General features: G+C 40.6%; 1 protein-coding gene across 25 annotated transcripts in view; it reads right to left on the bottom strand.

Annotated features, from left to right (window-relative positions):
• Window positions 1-18759, bottom strand: part of ANKS1B (ankyrin repeat and sterile alpha motif domain containing 1B) — a 1162364-nt gene that overhangs the window by 55978 nt on the left and 1087627 nt on the right. For 10 of the 25 annotated variants that reach the window (XM_060307130.1, XM_060307131.1, XM_060307126.1 and 7 more), the window contains 3 exons: window positions 8736-8858; window positions 7487-7558; window positions 1118-1246 (listed from right to left, as the gene is read on the bottom strand). The exons of 1 other annotated variant lie outside the window; for it this stretch is intronic. In XM_060307130.1, coding sequence (XP_060163113.1) covers window positions 1118-1246; window positions 7487-7558; window positions 8736-8858 — 324 coding nt within the window. Of the gene's footprint in view, window positions 1-1117; window positions 1336-7486; window positions 7562-8735; window positions 8859-18759 lie in introns of those variants that run through there. 14 more of the 25 variants (XM_060307133.1, XM_060307135.1, XM_030856294.2 and 11 more) reach the window with 4 other exon arrangements.

Below are 18759 nucleotides of genomic sequence, written 5' to 3'. Positions count from 1 at the left end.
TCAGTTGACTCCCCTTCAACCTTTTGAAGCTTCAACGGGGCTCTTCCCATTTATCATTTTTCTCTAATTCCCTTCAAAAAACAGAAAGAGCTCTATATGTCTTTTTTAAAAGAGTGCATTAAAATAATTATTTTCCTGACATGACTGAGGAGACCCTGGCACTCTGCAAAAACTGGGTTGGGAATCAGTCCTACCGACCCGGGAGGTCTCTGACTTGAAGAGGTTGTGCAAGGGCACAATAGCAGAGGGTTTGGTCAAAGCCTTCCAAGAAAGGCTCAGGGATTTGGCATTTGAGCCTTGGAGGAGGGAGGCATTTCAATCCCCCAGTTCTGGGAAGATCACTATTGAAATGAGTCCAATGCTTCAAGATATAAGCAGTTAAAGGGGTGCAGAGAGCACAAAATGAAAAAAAAGCCTAAACTACTGTGAGATAATCAGAACATCCACATCTTCATCAAATTAAGGAAAATGATCGTGGTGAAATCCTTATCTTTTAAGGTATCAGGAAACTTTGTCCTAATGGAAACATTTATTTTAAAGAGAGACAGTTGCAATGCTCTGTCCTGGGTTCAGCCACTTTCCCTGCTGTAGTCATGACAACCACCTGCCCCCAAACCAATGGTATCTTTTGAACATCTACCTGTTCATATCATTCACAATTCTCAGCTAAGCCTGATTCTCTCTCCTATTTCAAAAAAAAAAAAAAAAAGCCCAGTACTGTAATATAATCCAAATGATGACAATGAAAAGAATCTGGTATTTATATAGAGCAGTAGACCCAATGTTTTGAGATTTGTAAGTGGAAATGTCTATATGTGCTGTATTTATACTCATTTCCATTTTAAGATAGCAGTTTATCACATTTAATTTAAAATATACAACTATATAAGGAGATAAAACAGACCTTGAGCTTACAAGATTAAAAGGGTTATAAAGCTCTATTTATTTGGACTTTCTCTGTGGTGAGAAGGCTACTTTAAGAAAAAAGAGAAAGGGAAAACATTTTAGGAATTTCAGTGATGGACATTTGGGGATACCTTCAATATAAAAGTAAACAGGTTAGAAATGTACCCTCTATCCCTGCTGGTACCCAAGTACTGAATTCTGGGTAACTTACAAAAGCTTTGTAATCACACGACTGGAAGATGAGCTTTTCCGGGTGGTGTTGCCAGTACTGCACTGGAGTTGAGGCTGTGGCTTCGTTTGGAGGTCGCAAGGTAATGGAAGGTTCTCCCCAGTCTCCTGTCTGAAAATCACATTTATTCTGGAGGTAACATGAGCAGTAGGCCAAGTTCATTCCCTATAGCTGGCCTGAGTTCATCTTATACCTGTGTGCTGTAAATGTGCAAATGTATATTATATGTTTGTTATGGTTTTATATGTCTTAGCATCATATTTCCCAAAGCTGAGTTAATTTTTGAGGTATGAAAGAAGTTGACCTATTCTATTTTTCGAATGACACCCTAAGGTAAGTAATTTTAAAATAAAACATGAATATATTCATAAATGATTTACTAATTTTCTGTTCCAACAGAAAAGAACATACAATCTTTGAAAGACTTTTCTGTTTTTAAACTTGACTGAAATTTTTAGTTTGAACTGCTTTTGCATTCAGAATACACAGTTCCATCGGTTTCAGTTCCCAGTTAGGACATGTACCATGTACTCTGAATAATTTTATATCTCTGGAGAAAAGATACAGTAGGTGTGACACTAAACAGAATTTTAGAAGAAAAATATACTAATGGATGATACCTAGTTTCCCTCCTCTGAATTCATTTGTATCAATACAATACTACTGTGGTTGTCTTGGATATACTCAGCCAGCTCCCTCAGAAAACCTAAAGCATGAATGAAAAATAAATATTTAAATACCAGGTTTGGTCATACATGCACATGCATGTACTTGAGGATCCTAATCACAAATACAAGCACATTCCCATATGCTGGTGTATCATATAGTACATAAATGTCCACAAAGACAGACCTAAGACAGAAGGACATTCTATCATTTTAATTATCATTTTCCATGAGGTTAACCTTGATATGTTTTATTACTGTAATGGTTTAGTATGAGCATCTATAAAGTCAAAGGCCTGTGTTGGGAGATTTCTCCTTTCGCTCGTAAAGATTCTGATTGTTCAAGATTTGGTTCTTTGTTGGACATAACTCAATCTAGACAACAGGCAGATTTCCAAAGCCACTCTCCCTCTAACTTGGATTTGGTTGGTCTTACAGAATTATGAGAAATTACCTTTCTCAGGAGCTGGAAGAGTATAAAGAGGTCTCATGAGCTCCAAAACCAAATAAAACCTTGGCTAGAGACAAAGTTCCACAGAAGTACTGGCAAACGGGTTGGCACTAGGATTTCTTAAGGAGGACTTTCAAGAAGTCTGGGATAAGAATGCCAAATTTTGGATGTAGGTGTATGTTTTGGGGGAAAAAAGTCCATAACCTTCATTAAATTCTTTGAAATGCTCTAGAAAGTTCAAAAGGTTAAGAGCCCCAAGTCTCCAGGAGTAGCTTAAATAGGATGTGTGTTTTGGGGAAGACGACTACCGTTCCACTTTTTCCCTGTGCAGTTTGGACTTACATTAGGAGGAATATGAGGTGGCTGTCATTACTGGAAAGGGTTAGGCGTACGCTTTGCCGTCTGGAAATTTCTAACTGGCTTTAAAAAACAAAAGAGTTCTAGAGCCCCTTAGGAATGCAAAGGCCTTGTCATAGAGGCAGAGGAATGCACAAGCCTTTTCATGAAGCAGAGAGCCTGTAGCTTTTCTCCTTAAGATGGGTGACTCCCAACCACGGGAAGAGCAAAGTGAGCCTCGTAGCATCTATCTCCTTGGCTTCTCACCAGAGTGTGTGACCAGTCAGAACCCCTCTGCTCGTCTCTTACGCTCTGCCCTGAGCTACTCTGTGTGTTAGTTCTGTTCTAGTTGCTGATTTACTCTCGCAGGGCTCCATTCTCCCATCTCCCGTCTGTTGATATTGTTAAGGCTTTACCTGGAATACTTACTTTGGCATTTTTAAACAGAAATCCTATGTTTTATGACCCATCCCTGACTCATTCTTGAGTTTTTTCTTCATGTTTATACAAACTGTTATTTCGTGAAAGCAATAACTGATTGCAATTAATTAATTAGGAGTAAGTTTTCCTCTGGCTTCCTATTTTGATCTTTTCTTTTCCTTCTCTCTCAAATGTTTGGATCTTTATTATCTCTCCAGTCTTTATTTCAACTGGTTGTGATTTGGTCTTAAAAAAACTAGTATAAAATTAAAAATGCAGAATATGCAAATTTCCATATTATTTTGAAGCTGAGTGTAATAACCTTTAAATAAGGTAAAACTCTGGAAACATGCAGCTGTGAGTTCTTAACTAAAAGCTCTCCTCACATCTAGCAAATCATCCTCTAATCTCCCCCCATTAACCTTTTCCCCTGTTCTCCCCCCTCCCTCGATAAAGCAACAACAACATAGCAAACAGGTGTCGTACATTTAAGTCACAGGTAACACTGTTAACGGAACAACAGAAGTTGGCACACAACTTTGTGGAATGATACAAAAGGAGCTGGTTGACCTCAAAAGATCCTTCGATCCAGTGTCCGCTGACGTGACAACCCAAAGCAAGCATCCAATCTTCACGTTAGCCCTGTCATCATTTAGCTGAGGTTCACCTTGGCCAAGCTCAATGGGCAGTTTTCAGAAAAGCCTGAACAGACATGGCAGGAGCTGGGGGTACCATGGGTTGTGGGGCAAGGGTTGTGGGGTAGGGGTGGGGATGGGTGGGTGAAGCTGGGGTTATGGGGACATTTGAGGTGTTCGTACATTAAGCATGCAAATCATATGCAAACTCATTCTCTAACTGCTGAATTAACTCAGGCACTTTTATAATTGAATTTCAATGTGAGTTCCACATATACTGAAAGCAGAATGCCGATGCAAATATTTACATCATCCACAGAAGTCGCAGCAGCCATTTTGGGAATTACAAGCCCCAGCATACAGCACCTCAGTCTGGAGATCATTTCCATCTCTTATTTGATAACCACTTGAAGAAATCAGTGGTGCTTCCATTTAATCTGTTTAGGCAGCGCCATCATCTGCTCTCCTATGACTCCACTTTGTCCAGAAATCACAAACCACTGCTTTGAATCCAGAGTGATCTGACACACTTTCCCTACGTGCAATGGGGGGAGATAATTATAGGGAAGAGAAACAGAATCCTTACTTCATTTTCTTTGAGGCCCAGAAAACTTTGCTCCAGTCCAAATATTTTAAAAATTCCCTACAGGGACTGAATCTACCTTTCTGGAAATAGAAACTGAATTTTGTCATACTTAGTGCTATTTCCAGAAATTCGTTTTCAAACAGAGGGAAAAGTGTTCTTAAAATTGAATTTATAAGGAAATAATTTTCCTTTCTTCCTGGAAATTCATCAACTGATTTTTTTTAACCTTAGATCTAAGAATATTTAGAAGACTCTGCTTGTACGTGTTGATTTTTCTCTTTGGAATTAATTCAGTGGGAATGGATGGACTCCTCATTACTCTATTGTAAAGGGCAGATGTGGCCTTGATCCTTGGGGTGGCATTCAGCTTCACCTGGTTGACGGACAGTAAAAACAAAAGTGCTTGGAGAACAAGGGTGCCTTAGGTCTCCATGCTTTTGGAGGCTGAATTACAGCAGGAATGAGCTATGGAGGAAAGAGGTAGAGCAGTGCTAATATGGAGCAGCTGCAGAGACCAAAAAGCCAAGAAGGGGTTTTGCCTCGCATATAAAATTATTTCGGTTTTGAAGCCCAGTATTAGCTCTTGTTAAATAGTACACTCGTATCTAGATAATATCTGTATTTCTTCAGGTAAGTTTAAAACATTAATACTTTCCCAGTTAAAAATGCTTGTTAAATATTAAATAAAAATCAAACAGACTTAAAAAGTCTTTTGCCTGAAATAATGGTTTATAATCAAGTCTTATCTTTACTGAAAAGTAGATCTAAACATGGGTTACAATGAAGCAATACTATTTAGTTAGAATAACAAAATAAAATCGAAAAAGCCTGGGGTAAAAGCCTGTCACACTGTAAATTATTAGTGACTGGCAGTGCTTTTTAAAAGGCTTAAGAAGTTGCAGAAGAGAAATTAAAATGATCCAAGGCCCTCTTACTAAGTATCTTCAGGATATTTCTTTAAAGCTTAAAATACTTAGAGAAAAATCTTTTCTTTAGGTTCACGTATTGAATGCTCTTAACAGTCCAAGAATTTGGCCATGGATTAAAAGCTTGTTTACTTGGCATATACGTATGTATTTATTTCCTTTAATATATATCAGTTAAACAGAGGAAAATGTACATTATTAACTACCCCTTCAAACTCAAATAAAAATTAACCTTCCAATACGAAAGAAAAACATAATTTGAGATTAAAGTTTTAAACGGAGAATTGATTCTGCTTAACAGGTATTTGCCAACTGCCAACTAGAAATTCATAGCCTGCTGAGTCTGAAGGATTATAATTGGGCCGTACCCAATATAATGTAATTACATTAAATGTCTCATACCACCAGCTGAAAGTATAAAACTGCTAACTGAATTTAGTTATAACACAGAAAAAAATTTGCAAAATTTCAGAGCTTTTTATTGGATGGCGGATTCCAAAATGTAGCTTTTAATCTTTTCATTATTTCAAAGGGTGGTAAAACTGCAAGGTTTTAGTTCATGTGCACCAGACATATAATTCTAAAACATCATATCACATAGCTCTCTACCCCCCAAAATGGAAACTGAAGATATCACATATTCTATATGTTCTGAGAATACAAAGGGGAAACATCATCTATATTCTTACTTACTTCCTGAGAAAACAGTTTTGTAAGGACGTCAGTAGATAATTAAAAGCTATGATTATGACTTAGTTTCCTAACATGAACAGGAAGATATGGTATTTTCCAGGCCTTGTATTATTCTTTAAAGAATTTTTAAAATTAGGATTTAATTGATTTTTTAAATAGAAGCTTTTAAATCTTTTCTACTAGGAACTGCTCCCACCTACCTGCTTGTAAATTTAGATCTGAATATTACCAAACATTATTCTCTACTGAGAACACTTAATGAAAAACTAAAATGATTTTAAATGACGACTGTTATTTTCAGGTTTCACTTTCAATAATTCTGACAAATGACAGAGATGGGCTACCCAAACATGTATGATATATGTAATTACATTTACTTTCCATTATCTCTACAGCTTTGAAGAAGGCTACATATAGCTCTATATTTATAAATACGTACACATGTATTTGGATGTGAATGTAAGGAAAGGTCTCCTACAAACATTCACACACACGTGAAAACAAGATGCTGCTGCAGTTCTTTCAAAACATCTTCAAGAATAAAGAATGCTGGTTTGGTCAAATGCAGCTGGTTATCTTGAATTTGTTCCTTTTGATGATAAAGAGCAGAGATGGCCACTTCTGAACACGAAAAAGCACTGGTTAGAATTTACGTGTTCAGGAGGAACTGCTGGGTCACTGGAGCATCAGTACCAGGCAATGTATAGACACTGTGGTCCCCAAGTGCCAGAAATTCCCATGCACAGGAGGAGGGGTGTGCCTGACATGGCACCTCAAAAGATGCCCTTTGCATGCCACCCCAAGAGCTCTGCTTAGTGATTCTCAACCAAATGCCTCAACCTCTTAGACAGCAGGCTATCCAATAAGAGAAATTTAACGGAGTGTGAAAATAGAATTGGATTTTAAAATACAAAATGGAAAAAAAACCCAGACATTAAAATGTTTCCTTTCCAAACAAAAATGAATTTTTAAAAAGTATGCAAAAGTGAACTGTGAATATTTGAATATTAAGCAGCTCAGAGTAAAACAGGTCATGATTTCACACACATTCCAAAGATCAGTTCAGTACTGTCAAGTGGAAAAAAAGAAAAAGGCTGAGAACCACTTTGTAGCTGTAATGGTGCCTCTCCTGGCTATACTCCTCCCATATTTGCATAAAACTTATATATAATATCATGCAAATCATACTCAAATATTTCTCACAAGTAAAGTGCATGAACCTTTAAGAATTGTTAGGCACAAAGGACTGAATAGCCCATGGACATGGGAAATACAAAATGGGGAAGAATAACACTGATATATACATGGGTATATATATATATCAATTTACCCTTTTCCTTTTTCCTGTAAAAGCAAGTTAACGCAGACACCTGGGATGAAAGCCAAACTCACATGGGACAGATTTTAACTGTAGACTTCAAAACCAAGTATGTTTCTTATTTTAGGACAATGTTTGCACGTTAACTAGTCACAAGGCACAGTGAATGAAGTATAAGAGACAAAAGAAATTTCAGGAGTTGTTAGACATCACAAATTTTCTGCATTGCCAGGACATGGTCCCTATAGCTACTGACGACACTTTGCAACACACGACACAGCTCAAGTTCAGGAAGAGAAAAATAACCATTTGTAACCTTACATTATGAACCTGATGGATGGCTGAGAAAGGAAATCCAGCGTTCTGATTCGTCCATATCTCACAGACAGACGACTGCTGATATAAACAGAAAACTATCTCATCTTGTCAATATTTAAAACACGGCAGCTACCAAGGTAGCATCAAAGAAGGGAAGGAGGAAAATAATAAAAAGCAAAGAATCATATTTCTTAAAAAAAAACAACAACTCAAAACACCAAAAAAACTTTCAGGGTGCCCGAGGTTTAATAATTGACTTTCAAGTCATTCTTTTGCCTAAAAACACTTTTGGGTTGGCTGGAAAAAAAAAAAGACCATTTATGCATTAGTATTATGTCAAGGGAAATTACCAATCCATTCACATCTTGGAAAAAGCAAACTGTGTTTTACATTTGCCGAAGAGAACGGAAATACCTTCCCTCTTCATGTCATTCGTTTCAGAGGATAAATATTTTTATGAAGTTCAAGAAGGATGGGAAAAAAATCTTTAACACAGGTCAAACATTTTAATTTTCTTATCTTCAAATGACCGAGAGCAAACAATGCAATAAAATGACTTTCCTAACTTAGTCATTGCTCAAGTTGATAAACCTAGAGAGATTTTTCCCCTCCAGAGCTCTCAAGAGCAAAGCTCTGTGATTAACAAGGGAGAAGTGTCAGTTTGCTGCCCAGCAGAGGGAATGTGTGGTGGTGGAGGGGCCCCAAGGAGGCACAGCAGGGAGGGGCTGGGGTTGGGAAGCTCAGCTCCGTCCCTCAACCAGAAACTTTGGGGAATGCCATTTGGTGTCTGGGAGCCTAATGAATCTGCTCCATGATGCGGATTCTCTACCACACCATTAACAATCTAACAACCAACAATTATTCAAAGGCAGTAACGTTTGCTTAGAACCAAATGCCAAATGAACCAACACCCTCCCAGGAGTTATAGCAGAAACCACCAGATAAACCAACGAGACTCCTGGCTTGACCTTTACAGAGTTCTTTTCCTGAACTCCATCATCTAAAAGACACCATGAAATTGAATCACAGAAAATGGCAGAACGCCTGAACTTATTTAGCCAAGCGCTGCGAACATCCCCAGAATTCACAAGCAGAGCGCACAAAGATCAGTGCAGGAAGGAGATAAGAATGGAACCACAACACAGTTTAGAAACCCAGCAAAGAACAATATCATCAGCAAATGCGCTGTGGAAAAGAAAGCTTATCCCTGGCTAAATGTTTCCCCCACCTCCACCCTCCCAGAAACGCTCACCAGAAATTTAACATCTCTCTCTCCAGTTCCAAAGGCAGCTCCACACACACCTACATCTTTGCTTTCCATCCCTTCTGTCATCTGGATGGCTTGCTGGGGACAGACTGTCAGGTAATTGGCATTCTGTTAAGAAAGTAAGATACCTGGGGTCTGACCAAAAGGCACCTCCAACCACCTCCCACTTAAACCAGCTCTGCTATTCTCAGTTTCTGCTCTAAACTTCATGCTATTTTCTCCACAGGGGCATCTTCCCCTTCCTTCTCTGCAAAAATTAAATCTCTAGCAAGTTAAGTCTTGGGGCCATTAAACCCCCAGCCTCGTCTCCAATAGGTGTCATCTGATTTAAATATATTAATTCCATGCTTCAGCACGACTACCATCTTAACCGGCGCCAAACATACTTCTAGGATACCCTTAAAGCACTGTCACCCACAGTTCTGAGATAGTTCTTTTACAGAAATTACATCTTCTACGACTTTCACAGACTTTTAGTGCTAGAAGTAACCCAGGGATCACCTGTCATCTGACAGATGAAGAGAAGGACATTCAGAGAGGTTAAGTGGCTTGCTGTGGTCACACAGGGAAGTGTCACAACGTGTCAGCCTGCCAGGATGGCTAGGGAGGAATGCCAGCCCAGTACTGACCTCGCCAGAAGACGGAGAGAATATTCAGTTATATGGAGGCTGTTTACTAATCCTGAAACAAATATATATAAATGGAGCCAGTTCATGGAACAGTCTCAACTCTACAGGGGTTCAAATACCTTAAAAGTTTTGTTTTCCAGTCAACTCCTCCCAAACGGGCCATGCCCAGTCCCTCCTCCCTGGTGGGCAACAGGCCAATCGACATTCTGGGCAGCCTGCATGACCTCCTGGTCACTTTGAGTTATGAAGAATTCACTTTTTTATAAAACTCCAATATCATTTATGATTCAAACTTTGCCCTTCCCCACCACTCTCCAGTCCTGAGGCTTAAAGAAACCCGAGGTAGGGTGGCACGGTCCTCCTTGGATGTCCCCCATGCCAAGCTCAGCCTCCTTCATGCACTTAGCTGGGCCGGAGGATACAGGAGAAGGACAAGGGCCTCTCTCTTACTTGACAGTGGCTGAATTCTCCCTGCTGGTTGTCACTGCTTCTCAGGGTAACACTAACTTGGTCTCTGATCCTTCTCATAGGAGCTGCCCCGCCCTGGGTTCTACCGTATCTGTGGAGGTTCTCTGGAGGTCTTTGCTGGGGAGGGATGTCCCTACTGCACAGTCCCTGATGTGAGAAATGTGGCTCTAGCCTGACTTTCCCCAACCCCATCCAGCCTTCTTAGGTAGGACACGTGCACGCCCCTTGGGTGGGATGCAGGGGAGAGTGCACGAGCCCCGCCTCCTGACTGCTCATCCACAGCACATATATACATCCTTGCCACGCAGAGCAGTCTGCTCTGTGACCAATCCTCCTCTCTGCCAGGACATCTCCCTCCAGTTCTCTCTTCCTCAGTTCAGGTTGGTTTATCTGCATCTGCTCCCAGAAGTTCACCTAGGGAGAGAGATACCAGTTTCCCCTTCTGGCTGGTTCCCTCACTTCGGGTGAGCATTCCTCTTGGAGACCTTCTCCTTAGGCTCGGGTTGCATGGGGATGCACTCTCTCCCCTCCCATGGGAAGGGAGGAGAAGCCTCGGTTCTTTCCACAGTGGCTCAGACAATTCTCTGCCCCCCTGGCCCGCCCCCAGCACCAATCTTCTGACTCTGTGGACAGGAGGCTGACTGTGCAGGGCAGGATTCACCACCTGTTGGTAAATTCCAAGTAGGGTGTCTGGCTCCCTTATCAGCAGCTCTCTCTTTAGAACGTGCAATACTTAGTACCTACAGGCAAGTTCCTCCTTAGCATCCTGTTACATGAATATATCTTCCAACAGTCACAGAAGTTACCAGAAAGTTAAGGAGGGAAGAGAGGGTCTTGTGCCATAATTATTTTTATTTTTAAAACTCCATATAAGATTTTCTCAGTGAAGAAATAAAACCCACCTCTAGTCATATACACTGAAGAGAGTTCCCATGTGGCTTATATACCTTTTAAAGGTGTTACAATAACTATTTTTCACTTATAAGGTATGTTCAAACTTGATAAAGGAAATCCTCTCTCATTTCCAATAACTATGTGCCTCAGTGCAAATGGTAAAAAGTCAGATTCAAAAAACAGAGTTTAAAATAAAGGCAGTTAATTGTATTTTAGTTATGGAGATGGTTTTTTAAAAAGCTGATAACATGTCAGACATCACGGTAATTCTGACGATAGCAAAGACTTTACCAGGCGCGTAAGAGCAGTAGCTTAAGGTAGACCAGCTGTAATTGGTGTCCTCATAACATGAAATGGCTCTTCTTCTAGACACGTGGTTATCAGGCTGCGTGTTGGAATGAATTTTTTAAATGCAAAAGAGCTTCCCCTGCAGAATTTCATTACATTTATGAAGATGATACTTCAGGGTACAACATGCATTGAAGTACAGAGTGTTCAAAAGCTTTTAGAAAGAAAATAGCAGTGAGAAAATTTCATCTGGGGCCCCAATTCCTAGAACAGAAGTGATTTAAATCTAAGTTTTAATTAAACTTCAGAACGTCCTCATGTGTAAAGAAGAAGAAGAATAGCACTTGGCCTGCTTATTTCATCAGGTTGTCGTGTGGCTCGTGCTAAGTAAGCTTCACGCGAGAGGGAACTTTTTCACATCTCTGTTTCTAGGACCTGGAACACAGAAGCCATCAAACGTATTGACTGAGTGAATGGAATCACAGAATGTGTTCGATATTTCTTGGCAAATGGTCAAGCACCATAGGAACATTAATTACTGCTCTTCATTATCACGTTTAGTTGATCTACTTTGACGTTGCCACTTGTGCCTTCAGTAAACTACATCACTGACAACACTCTTCTGGCAAAATGCACCAGAGATTAACCTTGCAGACTTCTTGTTAGAGATGGTCTCGTTTTTCCTGATAAAGGCTGAAAAAGCACCGCTGACTTTGTTGAAGAGAGAGGCACACCTATATGCTAAAGAGCTGCTTGTACGAGCCTGGAAACAATTCTGGAAAAGGATGGTAAACACCCTTTGCAATTTCATTTGCTTATTAATTTTCTCTCAGTTCCTTTTCCTCATACATTGTGAAGCTTAATTTAGTTGATCTGAACTTGAATTACCATGAAATCCAAATAAATGGGGGTTAAGGTATAGCGATCTTAGAACTGAGATATCAATAATTTAATGTTTATTTCTTTGGTGATGAAGTTAGCACACTTTTAGAGGTACACAATTTTATCTTGAGTTCAGACCTCTCTCCTGATTCTGGAAATGTTTTCTTAAAATGCAACACACATATTGCTATTGTTACCATTATGTATCTCAGGTTACCACGAATACAGTTCAGAAAATACCACACGTTTGCATTCAAATCTAGTAACAAACTAAAAAGCGTATTACCTATATCCAAAGTCTTTCTCCTAAAGGTTGACTTCTTTTTTGCTCAGTTGGTAGCAACCCAGTAATTTACAATAAATTCTCTCTCCTTCACCGTCTGTTCTCCCTTCTTTACTGGAACATTCCCTGTAAGTACTGAAACATCTTCCATTAAAAGCAAACAAGCCCCTTTCCTTGACCCAACATTCTCCCCGAGCTCCTGTTCCGATTCCTGTTCTTTAAGAAGCAAATCCCCCCAAGAAGTATCTATATGGTCTCTGCTTCCCCTTCTCCCGTCCTCACCTGAGCCTACTCTGCCGAAACTGCTTTTTTCATTGTGTCAAATCCAACTGGTCATTTTCCTTGACCTCCTGACACTTGATCACTCCTTCCTTTTTTAGCCTCCTTTGCTGGCTCCCATCATCCTCTGGTCCCTGGAGCATCAGACCTCAATCCCTTCTCCTTCTCTGGCTTTACCAGGTGGTCTCATCCTGTCCCGACTCCCGAATTTATGTCTCCAGCCCAGATCTCTCCTCTGAATTCCAGATTCAGACATCCAGCTGCCTTCTTAACACCTCTCTTAATCTTGGTGATTAAGAGGTATCCTAACCTTAAATGCCCCAAACCAAGCTCCGGATCACCTCACCTTCCCTGTAAGCTTTCTTATCTCACCAAATGGCAACCCTCTTCTTCCAGTTGGGGTCGTCCTCTTGCTCACATTTCACATTCATTCCAGCAGCAAATCCTACTGAATCTACTTCTAAAATCTTCTCACCCTCCTATCACTACCTGGTCCAAGTCACTACCTTTTCTCACTCGGATTCTTCCATTAGGCTTCCAAACTCATTGCTCTCATCCTTGCCCCCTTAGCGTTTATTCTCAATACAACAGCCCAAATGATCCATTTAAAGTGAAAGCCAGATCATGCTGTTCTGCTCCATTTAACTCAGAAGAAAATTCAGAGTCCTAATAATGGCCGGCAAGGATCTCCATCCTCCGGCTCCCATGCCCGCCCTTACCTCTCTGCTCTCTTGCTCACTTGGTTCTGGACAGCAAAGCACACTCTTGCTTCAAAGCCTCTGCCCTTGTTTCCCCTTCTCCAGACGCTGCAGGACCAGCTCCCATACCTCACGTTCTACTCCAGTGTCACCTTCTCGGAGAAGTCTTCCCCCAAAACCCAGCATATTATATCCAAATTAAGTCTATGCTTTCTACGCTGCAAAGGGATTACTCTTTCAGGCACAAATTGAAAATGTGGAAAAACGTTTACAGCATAAGAACCTGTCTTCCTGGCACCCTGACATTCATCCAGAGATAATTACTGCTCATCTATTGGGTACAAGGCATGGGTCGCAAAGTGAGTAGGGGTCAGCCCTGCTTTTAGTCAACGTTTATGGAATAGGGATTGCTATGGACATGATCCATTTTCCTTTGTCAGGACCAGTATGTGGTCAACTGGAATTCAGAGGCTGATGGGCCTTAGAAGCAGCAAGTGGGCGATAGCTCCACCCACTCAGTAACACCAATTAGGCTCTGAAAACCTTCGGGATTCTGCCGATGCTGTGTAGCTAGTTTAATAAAGAAGCTTGTGTGAATAGAGCCCTCTGGTCAGATTCTATCAGAGATGAAATTTTCTGCCTTGTTCTAGCTCGGGAAAAAAAAAAAAAAAAAAGAAAGCTTTTCCTCTGTTTCTCCCTTATGTTTGTCATAATTTTTCACACTTTGGGGTGTTCAGAAATTGACCAGAAAGAATCTAACAAGAAATCCGAAAGGTTCAGAGTGAAAGTTAAAAGAGTAATGAAGTCCATTTCTTCTCTTGGATGACAGCTCTTCTAAAATAAAACAAAAACAAACTTGAAGAGAGAACAAAACAGCTTCAAAGGCAAAAGAAAAATGGGCACCCTAACAAAGGAAGCCTCGGTCAGCAGCCAGCAAACTCAGCGCCTCCTTGAGCAGAGAATAAAACGAGATGAGATCTGTCAAAGGATGGAGTCAGACAAATTCAGATCAGTCAAAGAACAATGCACCAAACACCTCGTATGCAAAAGAAAACACCTCTTTTCTTCAGCAGCGACAGCCCTCGCAGCCTCCTCTTCCGTGGGCACCAACCAAACCCTGCCTGGAAACCAGGAATCAGAAGCTTTTGTCTCTCCTGAGTTACCCAGAAGTCGCAGGCCAGCATCTTATTTTTCCGTCCCACCGTCGTAGACGTGGGAACCATCCTCCTCCTCTCTTCACGGGGGAGTTCTGCAACGTGTAGACACTCTCTAACAACCACGTGTGATTCTCCTCTTCAACTACGTCGGGAACGTCACAAGTTCAGGCTTTCTTACCACTGGCCCTTTCTGTGAAAGGTTTTGGATCAACTATTTTATTTGCAGGGAATGCTGGGCTAAAAAATCCTGCTTCCCGTCATTTCTTCACTTTTCTGATGAGCAGTCTTCTCAAACCTTCATGATTGTGAACTTGACCCCGTATCAGGGAAATTCTTGGACAGATTGGTAATCACCTGCTGGAAGTGAAAAGCCAGGCCAATAGTTGTTTTTCCATGTGTGACCCATTATTGCTGGCGTCAGAATGGATCAATCTAGCAAAAATGGGAGGAAGTAAACACTACATTCGGTCTCATCATAAGTACACTGAAATGATACAAATTCTGATATTACTTGCTGCCTGCCCAAAGTTACAGCTTTCTTTCACTAACCTCCTCCCTGCTTCGCTCCTCCCTGTCTCCTTCCCTCCCCCCTCCTCCCTCCTTTTCTCCACCCCCCACCATCTTTCTTCCCTCTTTCCCTGTAAACTCTGATTCTGCTACTGACAGCACATAAAGTAAGCTCTCAGCTGCTGAAATAGGAGAGAACTATAGCCATGTGACCTGTTATTCATTTGTAGAGATAATACATAACCTGCATTCCCTAATATGACAGTTGTAGCCCTAAATGACATTACACAATTATTTATGAAATCTCTTCACAGGAAAAGAAAAAACAGAGCAGAGGAAAAAAAATGGAACACTGTCTATACAATCCAGATCTCACTGTTCAGCTCCCCAGTTTCCCTGGATGTTGCAGGGAATTTAAGTCAATTGGGATCATGCTGTTTCTTGCAATATGGGCTATTTTACTTGCTCTCCCTCAAAGTTTGGATGCCACGACTCTTGATACAAACATTTTTCAGGGCCATTAGCAGAAATATTAATCACTCATTCAGAACTGCACCGATCTGCTTTTTATCATAACATGAACTGCTGCAAAGAAATTCCATTTTGCAAAGTACTAATTGTTCTCTGCCTGTAACATCTCTTTAAAATATACATTATGTTCCTTTCTTGTAAATCGACAATGTCATTTTTAAAATTTCAACCCATTTATTAACTATATGCTCAACATTGGTTCCTGCCTCTGGTAAAAAAAAAAAAGAGAGGTATTGGACAGGACATTCATTCAATGATGTTTACTGAGACCGCACTATTTCCTCATGTTTTCCTTGTGGAATGTATGGGGAAACAAGGTCTGGTTGATTTAATCCTCTTGCATGATGCCAGTCTAAGAGGTCTCTGGTAGAAGGCTACCAGAAGAACTTTTTCCTCAGTTCTGCCTTGTTCAGCACTGAAATCAATAAACTGGAGGAATTACTTGAAAGGCACACTTTTCTGAGGTACACTTTTAAAAGCAGCATATTACATAGTTGGGAAGGATCACTGATACACTGAGCATTGACCAAGTTCTAAAACGGCACTGACATGCCCAGAGCTGGGGAGTCCGGATGCTGCGTAGCCTGCGTCCCACTTATCAGAATGCTATTGGCAAGAGGTGGATGCGGTTAATATAGTGAAGGGAAGACATCAAATTGTCTTTAGTCTTAAAGAACTATTCTCAGCAAGAGGGAGTAGATTTACTCTTCCTGTTTTCAGAAGATAGCATTAACTAACTACATGGGAGCTTTAAGGAGGCTTCTTTCAGTTCAATATAAGGCAAGAGTTCTATTAATTAGAACTTTTCTGATGATGGTGGGGCTGGCTGCCTCACAAAGTGGGGACTGCCTTACAGGGACAAGTTCAGGAATAAACCTGTGGCTGTTTATTAAGGATGTATTAGAAGGGGCGCTGCATCAAGACACATTTTCTGGCCCCCTCCCACCCTAAAGTTCTCTGCTTTTCATTAACAGAAGCACAAAAGGATCCTCTAGCTATAAGTGCATGTCGATATTGCAAGTTACTATAAATTTTTGTGATACTACATTCAAGCCTCAAAGTAGAGATCGATACAGAAAGGGGGGGGTGTCACAACATTTCACAACTGGTTATGTGAAGCAATTGTTTGCTACCCCTGATTTGCAAAGAATGAAAAGTTGGATGTCAAGAGCAAAGGATCTTCTTTAAATACAATGTTTATCCACACCACCTTAGAGGTTCCATTCTCTACTAACTTTGCATTTACATAAAGTATTAGCTATTAGTAACAGAATTTGTCAGAGGACTAAAAAAAATTGCACTGAAGCCTTTTGGGGTTCTAGAATTTTTAGAATGTGTCATGTCTGCTGGTATAGACACAACCCGGGTGTTCATCATCACAGTGGTTAAAGCACAGGCTCTGAAGCTAGAGAGCCTGGGTTCAAATCCTGGCTCTGCTTCTTACAATCTCTGTGGCCTTGGGTCAACAACACAAAGTCTCCGAGCCTCAGTTTCCTCATTTTAAAGTTGTATTAATCAGTGCTGGCTCTGACGATAATGACGATGAACTAACTATCAGATCTAAGCCTCTATTCCAGGTAGTTTGTTTCTCTAAAAGATTTGAGACCATCCCAGTTTGTGTCTAAGCTGGAGTCCTGGAAACCTGTGGTTTTGTGGTGCCTAATACCTGTGTAAAGTAATCTGGTCAACAAGTATTTATGGAATGCTTATTACAGAGAATTAAAAAATAAGGAAGAGTCAGGCCTCACCCCTAGCACTCATACACTTTACTATAAGAGAAATAAAATAAAATTTAATGTATAATGTAATGACATTTTTAATATATGTTAACTCATAAAGTATTTAAAAGTACTTAAGTATGGATACCATCCATAAATCCTCTCCAAAGAGCTCCAATGCTAACTAGGTTATCACACAGATAGGAACCTCCTGTGCAGCGTTTGCAATCCTAAGAACTATTGTTTCCACATCTCTGGAAAGGTATTAGTTTGGGGCCTACCAGCTGGAAAACAGAAATAGTTTTGTAAAACACAGCTAAATATTATGAGCTTTACTTTAAAATGCATTTATTCCCAGTTGCAGTTGAAAAGGCATAGTGTAGAAGGAAGCTAGAGTTATCTCAAAATAATAATAATTTCTAAAAACACCCAAACGTAGAGCTGTATACTTTGTAAACTACTGTGATAACAACTACTTTATCTGTGCCTCACAACAGCGATGTGAGGGGGCCTTAATCTCACTTGAGGAAGAGAAAACTAAGGCTCTGAGTAGCTAAGAGGCTTGTTCAAGGTTACAGAGGTATCAGATATCAGAGACAGAATTTTTAACTCTGACCTCATTACTTCAAATCTGGTATTTTAAAAAAGCTCATCAAATCAAGTATGCAAAAATGAAATGAATACCCATGTAATATAACAATTGTCGATCAGATATTCTTGGAATTCGGATGTCAGAATGGGTTTAATCAGGTGTCCACCACTGCTATTTCTGTCTGCCCAGAAACCATGGCCACTTCTGCTCATGAAAGCCTGTCCACAGGAGGAGTTTCTTTGCCATCCCTCAGTTCCTGTGGTTCAGGTGGAGCTAAAACCATCTCCAGGCATGTGACCTATGCCTGGCTAATCGCATCTCTCTCTCTCTCTCTCTCTCACACACACACACACACACACGCACACCACACACACACCATGCACACACACACCACACACACACATGCTCCTCTCCTGTGTGATTAGCTCAGGACACATAAAAGAGCCAAACCAGCCTGATCTGAACCAGCGGGACTCAATCCTGGGGCTTTTTGGGGAACCCTTGGTAAGACAAGCCCTCTTTCTCACAGGTTCCAGTTTAACAGGAATTGGACTTGAAACTCCCCTCATGTAGAGAAAGCCTGATTGGGAAAAGAGCCAACCCAGAGGACAGCAGAGCTAAGACATGAAGAGCCTGAGACCAAGATGTCATATGAGCACCTGAACCCAGGCTACCAGGACTTTGTACCAAAAATGACCCAAGTATGTGCCCTTTTCTGCTTAAGACATCTTGAGTTGGATTTCTGTTACCTGCATGCATTCAGAAGAGTCCCTACTGATTTATTACTTTAGTCATACATAAACTGACGTAACTGAGACAGGACCGCACAAGAAGCCCCATTTCCTCTAGACATTAAACACCTTCCCTTTATTTTCTTTAATACTGGAAAAAGAAAAGGAAGAGGAGAAAAGAAGAGAATTCTCCTACCCTTGAAAACATATCAAGGTCAGATTATAAGAGCCAACACTGACCTGTGGACCCAAGAACTGGACTGAATCTAATAAGAAACATTCCAAAAATTTAACAAGTGGAAAAAGATAGCCTGGTGTGCCTCTTGGCAAACATGCCGCTCAATGCCAGCCA

Source organism: Globicephala melas, chromosome 10 (assembly GCF_963455315.2).
Source record: "Globicephala melas chromosome 10, mGloMel1.2, whole genome shotgun sequence".
NCBI lineage: Eukaryota > Metazoa > Chordata > Mammalia > Artiodactyla > Delphinidae > Globicephala > Globicephala melas.
This window is presented reverse-complemented; position numbering and strand designations above follow the sequence as displayed.